Source organism: Physeter macrocephalus, chromosome 14 (assembly GCF_002837175.3).
Source record: "Physeter macrocephalus isolate SW-GA chromosome 14, ASM283717v5, whole genome shotgun sequence".
In the NCBI taxonomy this organism is placed as follows: Eukaryota; Metazoa; Chordata; class Mammalia; order Artiodactyla; family Physeteridae; genus Physeter; species Physeter macrocephalus.
Genome location: NC_041227.1, coordinates 115840860 through 115851123, shown reverse-complemented (window position 1 = coordinate 115851123; position 10264 = coordinate 115840860). Strand labels below are relative to the sequence as shown.

The following is a 10264-nucleotide window of genomic DNA, read 5'->3' as shown; positions in this document are numbered from 1 at the left end:
AAAGCTGTGATGGTGGGATATTACCGTGCTAGCATACCTTACAGCTGCCTAAAAATAAACATGGTTTCTACAATTGTTGTGTTCAGGCTGCAGCAGCCTCTCTCTCTCTCTCTCTCTCTCTCTCTCTCTCTCTCTCTCTCTCTCTCTCTCTCTCTCTCTCCCTCTCCCCCTCCCTCCCTCCCTCCCTCCCTCTCCCTCTCTCCCTCTCTCCCTCTCCCTCTCTGGCGTTGTGTGCGCCAAGGGCTGAGCAGGAGAGCAGAGGGCTGTTCATTTTGTTTGCTTTCCAAATGAATCTCTCCAGGCAGCGACTGTTTTATTGGAGAATGCATTCTGCAAGGTGGAATGGGAGCTGGGGCCGGTCTCATTAAAATATCTCATGGTGTTGATTTGTGGAAGTTACTCAACATGGAGGTGGCACTGCTCAGCTACTGTACTGCAGTCTAGGGGTGTGATGGTACTGTAATTACAACACATCGTGTCCTTATTTGGGGCGGGGGGAGGCGGGAAGAGAACGACCAGTGAAGGAGAAGAAATCAAGGAAATGTCACCCACAAACCGTGTTTAAGTAATGTTAAGGCTGTGAATCAAAACAGGAGATGAAATGAGAGTGTGGCTGACAGGGGGGCTCTCTGCTGATTGTGGAGATTTCTGTTCAGTTCCTGAGGTAATGGCCCCTTTGCAGACTTTCCTAGGCAGGAAAAGCAGGGTGAGTTAAGGATAGAATGTCAGTCTGAACTTGGCATTCATTGCCTCTGTTGTGTATTGCAGTCTTAGCGATGCTTAAGCTTGTTTCTCTTATTCCAGTTGTTGTTTGGCCTCTCATGAAATCTTTGCAGCTAAGTGGATGTAATGAAGTCAACATTAATATCACTGTCTAACCCAAATAAAATTCTTATTATAGGGTGTAAGTAGCACATTTGGCATCTTTCTCAGAACATTTTAATGTGAACTTTTCAGTGATAATAGACTTCCATTTTCTGTTTGATTATGTGGTCCTCCCTTTAAGTAGAATTAAAAGACTTTGTTTTCAATATTCAGACAAATAGGTATAATTTTTTTGTTGTCTCAAATGCAAAGCAATATGTATATTTGATGATTGATGGGATTTATGGGTACTGGTTCTTTTATAATTCTTCCAAATTGAGTGTTCATTATATGGGTGGCACCTCCCCACCCCCACCCCACCCGCCTTCAAATAACACTGCAATCCCTAGTGGCACTGTGATTGTGTGAGCTTTTAATTCCTTCTCAATGTACTGTCTGGACTTTGTCCTTGTGTGTAGTGTTTTGGAGTGGAAGTAGAGAGGATAGTGTTTGGAGAACCTTAGGGCCTCCTAAAAGAACATTAAGGTTAATTCTGGAAACTCCCAAACTGACTTGGAGCCACATGGTTAGCAGTAGCAGAGACTATGCCATTTAAAAGGCATGTTGTGGTCCCTCCCAGTGAAGAGGATTTTCTTTCAGAAGAATGAACTACAAATTCCCCCATGCCCCTCCCCAACTAGTTTAGCCCCTAAAATTAAGCAGTGTACCTTGTCTTCTCTATTGTGTTTAAGAAAATCAATTCAGATTAATGTCTGCCTGTTAAAAATAAGTTGAATTGCTATGGTTCATGGAAAGAGGCAGAAGACCATACTGATTCGCAAATGGGGCTAAGCACCTGTGTTTAATTTTTTTGTTTTTTAAGTCTGCATTTTGCCACTCTCTCTTTTAGCTCCTGGCTCGGATTGAACGTATGGAAAGGCGGATGCAGCTGGTAAAGAAGGATAACGAGAAGGAAAGGCACAAGCTGTTTCAGGGCTATGAAACTGAAGAGAGAGAGGAAACGGAGCTATCCGAGAAAATTAAACTGGAGTGCCAGCCGGAGCTTTCCGAGACGTCCCAGACTCTGCCTCCCAAGCCTTTCTCCTGTGGGCGGAGTGGAAAGGGACACAAAAGGTGTGCTGATAACTTTGTTACACTGTCTGGACATGAGGTCACTTGTTTCCGGTGACTGAGAGTAAGGGATTAGGACTTACTAATTTGTTTTACTAGAACTGTATCTATGAGGTCTTCTGTGCTGAGAAACTGTCTTGAAACATTCTTGCGCAGACTATGTACGTCTGTTAGGAACATTTTGGTCACAGTAGTAACTACAGAATGCAGAGTACATCATAAAGAGAATGGGCAACAAAGGTAACAGCTGAGTTTCTTAAAGAAAACTATAGCCCTTCACTTCAAGTGAGGAAGTGTTAAATTCCTTCATTGCATCAGGCGATAGATGCAGTGGTAGACATTAAAATGTAAGCTCTAAGTGTCCTTGGACTCAAAGAGATTAGTCTAGCTATAAGGATGGCATAAGTTTTGAAAACTCAGAATTCAACTGCAATAAAATATGCAGATAGACAACAGTGATACATACTATTCAGAGATTAAAGATTATTGTGCGTTAAAATAGTGAAACTTTAAGGAGGAGATGGATCTTGAAAAAGAAGTATAGAATTTAGATTGGTAAAAAGGAGAGGAGATGGCATTCCAGAAGTGTGTGTGTGTGTGTGTGTGTGTGTGTGTGTGTGTGTGTGTGTAGACTGGTGGGAGAAAGAGAGCCAGAAGATAGCAAGAAAAAAGAAATAGAGATTGTAATAAACATGGTATAGGTTTTGGGGGGTAGGAATAAGAGACTGGTCTCTGGTTGACAGGAATGAAACAGGCCACAAAGTAGAGGCCTCTAATGTTAGCTAAAGGATCTTGAATAAAATAGGAACCTTTTTAGATTTAGTAGGCAGTAGGATACTAGTAGAGGTTCTTAAGCATGGAAACTCACTTGTTCAACAAACATTTACTAAGGGCGTATTATATATACTGTTAAGCATGAGGCTGTTCCTGCTCATGACAGCCAAATGAACCCAGATATTTAGATACTTGAATACTGGTTATTTTGAAGCAAGCTAGTTCTCTTGCCCCAAAATGTAATCAAATTAGATTTTATTCAAGAGTCAATAAATTCTATAATGTTTTCTTCCCTATCTAATAGGAAATCCCCATTTGGAAGTACAGAAAGAAAGATTCCTGTTAAAAAGCTGGCTCCTGAATTTTCAAAAGTCAAAACAAAAACTCCTAAGCACTCTCCTGTTAAAGAGGAACCCTGTGGTTCCTTATCTGAAACTGTTTGTAAACGTGAATTGAGGAGCCAGGAAACTCCAGAAAAGCCCCGGTCTTCAGTGGACACCCCGCCAAGACTCTCGACTCCCCAGAAGGGACCCAGCACCCATCCCAAGGAGAAAGCCTTCTCAAGTGAGATAGAAGATTTGCCGTACCTTTCCACCACAGAAATGTATTTGTGTCGTTGGCACCAGCCTCCCCCATCACCGTTACCATTACGGGAATCCTCTCCAAAGAAGGAGGAGACTGTAGCAAGTAAGGCATAGAGAACACTTGCTCTTATACCCTAGTGGTGGCGGTCAAGCTAACAAGTGTGAAAATGCCTTTGGCATTTTTAAAAAAGTGCAATCAATAAAGCAGAGTTCTGTCAAGAATGAGTAAGTTAACAGCCAGAGACAGACACTGTGCAGGCATTGCAAATAGATGGAATTACAGCAAAATGTGCTCAATGTATTTGCCTGCTTACAACACTGGGAGATGTGTTTGCCAGTAAGTTGCTCATCACAAGAGCACCAGACTTGGGGGTGTAATCTCCGGCAACTTGCATGCCCTCTGAAAGAAGGGTTTTCTGTGCTGTGAAATGCATAGAACTTATACTTTGCCATGCACGACTGTTCCTGCAATTGATATTGTGTGAAACCTGGGAGGGTGGTCTTTGGGTGTTCTCAGGGGCCAATGGTAATTTTTGGGTTGGGGAGCCAGCTTGGGGTGGGGAATTTCACCTGGGCCTCCGCTCTTTAACTATATAAACATTTATCTGTATCTCTATGTCCCGGTCTGGGGGGCAGGAGGAATCTGCCAAAGACCAACAGTCTTACTTTATCTTACGATACTTCACAAAGGTTCTAAATGTGAAGAGTTTACTTGGATTGCAGTAGCCCATTGGTTGTTCATATATTTAAATAAAATGGTCTACAAACTATTTTTCAAACAATAAGGACTATCTTGGGATATCTGAGCTGCTTGGGATGGGTGTGGGGTATGGAACCTTGGTCTTCATTCCCTTTTTTTCCTTCATGGCTTCCACACAGAGATGCTCCCCTATCTCCTACATCAACCAGTAACTGGAATGTGCCTTCAATCGTGTAATGTTAGTCTGTGACAGTCACAGCGGGTGCTCCGGGGTGATGGTGGGGAAGCCTTGGATGGAGTCACAGCCCTGAGTTTTTAACGCTGTGTCTTGCCCTAGTAGGGATGGGGATGGGAATCCATTCCAGTAAGACAAGAGCATTCTCCAGGCTTTGTTTGGCTGTTCTGGTGACAAAATTAAGTGGGGAAGATAGATTACTCTTCTTAATTATCTAAAATTCATTAGGCCTTACACTTGAGTACATGAGATAGACCAGGACCCTGATCTAGGTTCAGGTTTTTTGTTGGTTCAGTCAGTTGAACAGGTTCATCCTTAATGGTTAACCTTCTTGCTGCCGTGGCAATGCTGTGTAACAAGAGAAACCGTGAAGCAATTTCCCATCCGGGATTGGGAAATGGCTTAGTCCGGAGCTGTTCTGTGTGACTGGCTATTTTTGAAAACCCTTTCTGCCCTAGTACAGAAAACTCCAAACACCTCTAATATTGTGGGCCTGGCAGTACAGAAAGAGTCTGATTGGGGGGAATCCCAGTCCTTTGAGGACCCTGAGTTGTGAATAAACGTGTGAATCCTTACTCTTGACGCCCCTATCTCAAGAGGAAGTCTCAATGGCTTGTTCTAAGGAAGCCAAAGTCTTTGTGCATGTTGTTCAGGCTGGACCAGCAAGGTAGTTTGTTTGGAGGGAGGAGGGAGCTGTTTAAGAAGACTACATATGTAAGTTTTGAGAACACTGATCTTTTATTTGAAAAATAGGGTCAACTTTTACTCACCTGCCATGTTCTGAGTTTAAGGTTTGATATCCTTGGCCATCAACTGTTGCAGGGAAACCACCCTAAATAATGAAGAAAAGAAGTCGTCTCAGTGTAAAAAAAAAAGTGGTGGGCTTATTTTCTTTTCTTTTGTCTGTTGTTCCCTCTTCCCCTCCCCCAGAGAGAAATTCTCAAAAGAACAACTCAAAAAACCAAAATGGCTTCCTAGTGAGAACTTCAGTGATGATCCTTTCCTCCATTTTGGGTATGGGCTTTTTTTCTTTTTACACTGAGGTGATTCTTCTTTCCTGCATTATTTAGGGTGTCTGATGCCATCAAGTGTTGCAGGAGAAACTTCAGTCTTGGCTGGTGAGTAGAATAGGAATTGTGCTGGCTGGGCCTGGGGTGGGGGTTGGTGGGATGGTGGATGGTTGGGAGCTGCATTCCCCATCAGTTGGATGGGGGAGAGTGAGATTCCTTGGTGTATGATTACACTATAGACTTCAAAATGACTACAAATTTCAGTTGTTTTTCAGGAACTGCAATAGCATCCATTATGTGAATTGTCAGGTATTGGTTTAGGGTTTTTTGTGATCCTGTGTTTGGCAGACTGCAATGGCATTTTAGGTTCTTTTAATACCATAGCAAGGACACTGAATATGGCTTCAGGTGAGGCCATAGAATGGATTCCTATCACTTGGTAACTTTGTCTTATCTGGGAGAGATCTCTTGTCCTAGTGAATAGTAGGTTGTGTGACCTTGGATTTAAGGGTGGTTCCACCCCTCCTCCCTTTCTTTTTCTTCTTCTTTTTTCTTTCCAGTTCCTTCTTGGAGGGACCACTCAGTAGAGCCTCTAAGGGACCCAAATCCTTCAGACCTTTTGGAGGTAGGTACCTAAGACCTGTCAGTAGAAGGGAGTGAGAGACAGAAATGGGGCTGTTACTTGAATAGGTCATTGTAACTGTATGGATGGGCTAAATAGAACTTTGAAGCAAGAAGGTAACTTGAGAGATTATCTAGTCCAACTCCTTTGTTGTATAGATGAGAAAACTGAGGTCCAGAGTGGCTAAGTGATTTACTAAAAAATAAATAACTAGGGAATGTTCAAAACAAAGCTAGATTTCATGCTAAGTAGAAAAGTTAGCGTGTACCACTCAGCAACAGAATTATATATTCCAACCTCGTTTGACTCTTAAAAGTTTGATACTTACTTTAAACTCAGACTCTTATAAAGTATAGAGATAGGGAGGGTTTGTGGCAGTCTCAAGGGTTGTTTCAGTTTGATGTGACTTTCACCTTGGAAAATTATAGAAATGATTTTGGAATATGGAGATTCTACAGGGTAGGGGTGGGGAAAGGAGTATGTGTTTTGTTGATTTTGTTACCAGGAGGTTCCTATGATATCCATAGAACTCACAGACTCAGGTGGGACCTGAAGGTGAAAGATTTTACATTCCTGGAAGCTGGAAGTGAATATACATGTGTCACACGGTGATAAGTAGCTTATCAGCTGCTATTCTTTACACAGAACCTGGATGACAGTGTGTTTTCGAAGCGGCATGCAAAACTGGAGCTGGATGAGAAGAGAAGGAAAAGGTGAGGCTAGAGATGTCCATTCTGGGGACAACTGAGCCCTATAGGACCCTGACCTCTCTTATCTATGCTGAGGGGAGCCCTGGAGCTCTTAATACTTTTAAATTACTGGCTTCCCAATTGGTTGAAGTTTGAAGTGGTGGTTGTTATACACCTTTGGCCTCTTTTTCTTCTGGGGAACACCAACACGTGATCTAGACTGCCAGACCTACGCAGCTCTTCCCTAACCAAGCAGGCAGTTCTCTTTATCCCCCTACCCCTCCCCACCCCCCATCCCCCATCTAGAAGACTCAGCAAAGATCTCCCTAGCATCTGGGTTGTGTGAGTTGCCTTTATAGAGCTGGTTTTCAGTAATGTTGGGTTTGTTTGTTTTGTTTGTCTGGTTTGTTTTTCCCAGATGGGATATTCAGAGGATCAGGGAACAAAGAATTTTACAGCGACTGCAGCTCAGAATGTATAAAAAGAAAGGAATTCAGGAATCTGAGCCCGAGGTTACCTCATTTTTCCCTGAGCCAGATGATGGTAAGTTTTGTTTATCTACAAGAGTACAAGGCTCCAGGATACAACTTGCTCTGAATGAATGCAGTATTTTGGAACAGGTATAGTTGCTAGACATTTTCCATCTGTGTCACTAACAAGGTCCCATTTGGCTTTCTTCCGTAGTTGAAAGTTTGATGATTACCCCCTTCTTGCCTGTTGTAGCATTTGGACGACCATTACCAAAACTAACTCCACAGTAAGTATAAAGTTTTTTTCCCCTCCTCTCTCAGGTAGTCCGCGCTTCACCTCCCTTCCAGACCTCATGAAAGCCTAGATGTAAGGTGGAATAGCTGGCTTAGGGATAGCCACGACTCTGACAGAAGTGAGGCTGCCTGGGCCACTAGTTTTTGCAGTGATAAGATTCCCAAGCCAGGAATTAGGAGGATTGCTTTTTGAATTAGAAATAGATTATTCAGTCACTTTAATAGCACACTGTTGCTCTGGCTTTGAGGCAGGAAAGACACTCTAAACTTGGGACTTGGGAGTCAGGGCTAGGAGTGGTAAAGGGCATAGTGTCTTTTTTTGAGTTAGTCTCATGTCCATACCAAGTTTCTTCTAGTCTTGCAGGTTGATTTCCGTATCCTTTTTTGCCAGGAATTTTGAGCTGCCCTGGTTGGATGAGCGTAGCCGATGCAGGTTGGAGATCCAGAAGAAGCAAACACCTCATCGGACATGTAGGAAATAGCTGTGCTGGCAAGAACCTTCTGTCTTCAGATAGTTGTAGCATGCCATTCCCAGAGAGTGGCAGAGACCTGTATATGTGACCGATGTCCTCATGTATGTTATCATTCGCTGGTAATGCCCTTCCATACTCCCCTGATCTTGGTTTTGTTTTCATCACTCTGATTTCACAAATACTCTTTCACTGGGCTAATTGTGAATTATGGAGGGTGATTGGGATTTCTTTTCCCTTTTTGGGGAAATGAACTCTCAAGCTAAATCTATAGGATGGCAGATTTGGAAGCTTCAGGGGTCTGCTTCTCTACATTTGCCTATGTTAAAAGGGTGAAAGGGCTCTCTTCATTAGACTTTTGGAAGATGAAGCAACCCCTGCCTTTAGAGCTGTGCCTGCATGGCACTCTTCTTGCCCTGGTATACCCTTCCTTATAGTGTGAGTATAGTGGTTTTTACCCCAAAACAAAACAAAACAAAACAAAACAAAAAACCTCACCATGAGCTTAAGGACCAGATGAGGAATAACAAGTGACATGATGAAGCAAGTCATCTTCACAGGGTAGAAAAGAGATTGGAGAGTTAGTAGATAAATATCTGAAAAGACAGTGCTCTTAAAACTATTCTGTGATATAGCCATGTGGGAAGGGATGTTTGGCTGTGATTATTTTCTTAGTTAATGGGTAACTGAATTTCTTCCCCCACCCCTCTCAAAGAATAAAATCTTCTGAAAAGAGAATGAGGATGGTAAGTTTGGGACCAGTGATGGCTCTAAACAAAAGCCGTTGGTGTTTGGGGATGGCATGCCAGATCCTGTATAGATGTCTTTGTGTCACATCACTTCTCCAGTATTCCTTAGTTGGGTTTTATCCTTTTAGCTGAGCTCTTGGTGGTGGGATAGAGATTTAGGGAGGGTGGGGGTGTGTGTGGAAATATGTGCTTCCTTTGGCTGGCAAATGTCTACATCTTGAAACAAACAGATGTACCTAATGAGCTTCTCCGTTCATTTTGTAAAAATAGATTTGTATGTGTACCATCTTAGTTCCCCCCTCCCACCCCCCCACCCCCCACCCCCCCATTTTGTTAAAAGAATTTCAGGACAGCACTCCAGGCCACTTTGGTCTCAGTGTAAGATCCCTGTAACTATCTGGAAGGAAAATAGAGCCAAGACCTCTGGTCTTAAATATATAGGAATTGCCTTTCTTTAGTCTTCAGGACTATTGTATGAAAACAAGTAGGGGTCTAATCTCCTAGAAGGTAGGGGCTTTTATCCTTGAAGAGAATATGTCCCCAGATTATTAGCACTTTTAGAGGAGAAGCCAAGGTATGTGTAGGGTGTGTGGCCGGCCCATCAGTGGAGCATGAGAGAATGGGATACCATTGTGGGAAGGGAAGAAAAAAGTTCCTCAGGGGCCTCCCACTGCTAAAGCTTTTTGTGAGATGTTGATCTGTGCTCCCTGAGTTTGACTTTTAAAGGAATCACTCCGGCAGCACATGTAGTATTCTTGGATGATCTTGCTGCTCTTATTTCTCCTTTGTGTGTGTGTGTGTGGCTGTGGGTTTTCATTTGTAACTCCATCTGCTTAGGAGAGTGGGCTCTCCACAAGGGAACCTGCTGTGGACTTCATTGCAGCAAGAATGTAGAGAGAAATAGGACTTATTCCACTAGGGGCTCTCATCTCACACCTTAAGGAGAGGAAGGAGATTTCTAGAAAAACTGGGCCAGATTTTCTTTGTTCTCCATCATTTTAATATGGCAAGCTGTTTGGCTTTCCTACTCTGACCTATGTTATGTTCCTTTATAATGTGCCCAAGAAGAAAAAGACCAGTCAGTGTGTCTTTTATTCCTTGATTCCTCTCAGTTTCTTCTTGATTTTCAGCATTTGTCAGACTCCTAATTTGGATATGCATTAGCAAATTTAGCCTTTATGTTTGTGCCTATCCAGCAGACTCCCCAGATTTTGAACTTGAGTTAGATTAAGAGGAATCCATGGGTGCTATCTGGCCAGACTTAAGTGGATTCTATTTCCTTGGTTCTCCCTCTCCCTAGGACCTCTTATTTTATTGTCCCCTCTTCTAGATCAATTCTCCTTTGATTTGGATATGTGGAAGTTTTGTTGAGAAGGAGGTTGGAGAGTAGATTAGCAAAGTTCCAAGAGCAAAATCACAGTGTGTTGAAGTGTGGGGGGAAAATTAGTCTTATTTTTTCCCTACATGGGATACAACACTGTGAAATTCAATCTTCAACTGAAGGACCTGCAATTCTCCTAAAACACAGTTCTTTGTTTCTTTCCTTAACAAAGTTTAAGCTAGTGTTAATAAATTAAAAAGAGAAATTGCTTGTCTGTCCACTTCAGCTTTGTTTTATGCCCATTTCATATTGTTGTCTGTGTTGTAATTCATACTTTTGATACCATTTCTGATGTGTAAAATTGGTTGTCTTGTAAATATCTTATAAAGAGTTCAATTGTAAATAAACTAT

General features: G+C 42.4%; 1 protein-coding gene across 1 annotated transcript; it reads left to right on the top strand.

The window, feature by feature from the left end:
- Positions 1–354: 354 nt before the first annotated feature.
- MSL1 (MSL complex subunit 1) lies at positions 355–10264 on the top strand. The gene is made up of 9 exons (XM_028499195.2): positions 355–454; positions 1715–1938; positions 3014–3396; positions 5299–5346; positions 5799–5863; positions 6506–6573; positions 6968–7092; positions 7234–7306; positions 7705–10264. The coding sequence occupies exons 1-9, from the start codon at positions 377–379 to the stop codon at positions 7793–7795; spliced, it is 1155 nt and encodes a 384-aa protein (XP_028354996.1). The 5' UTR covers positions 355–376; the 3' UTR covers positions 7796–10264.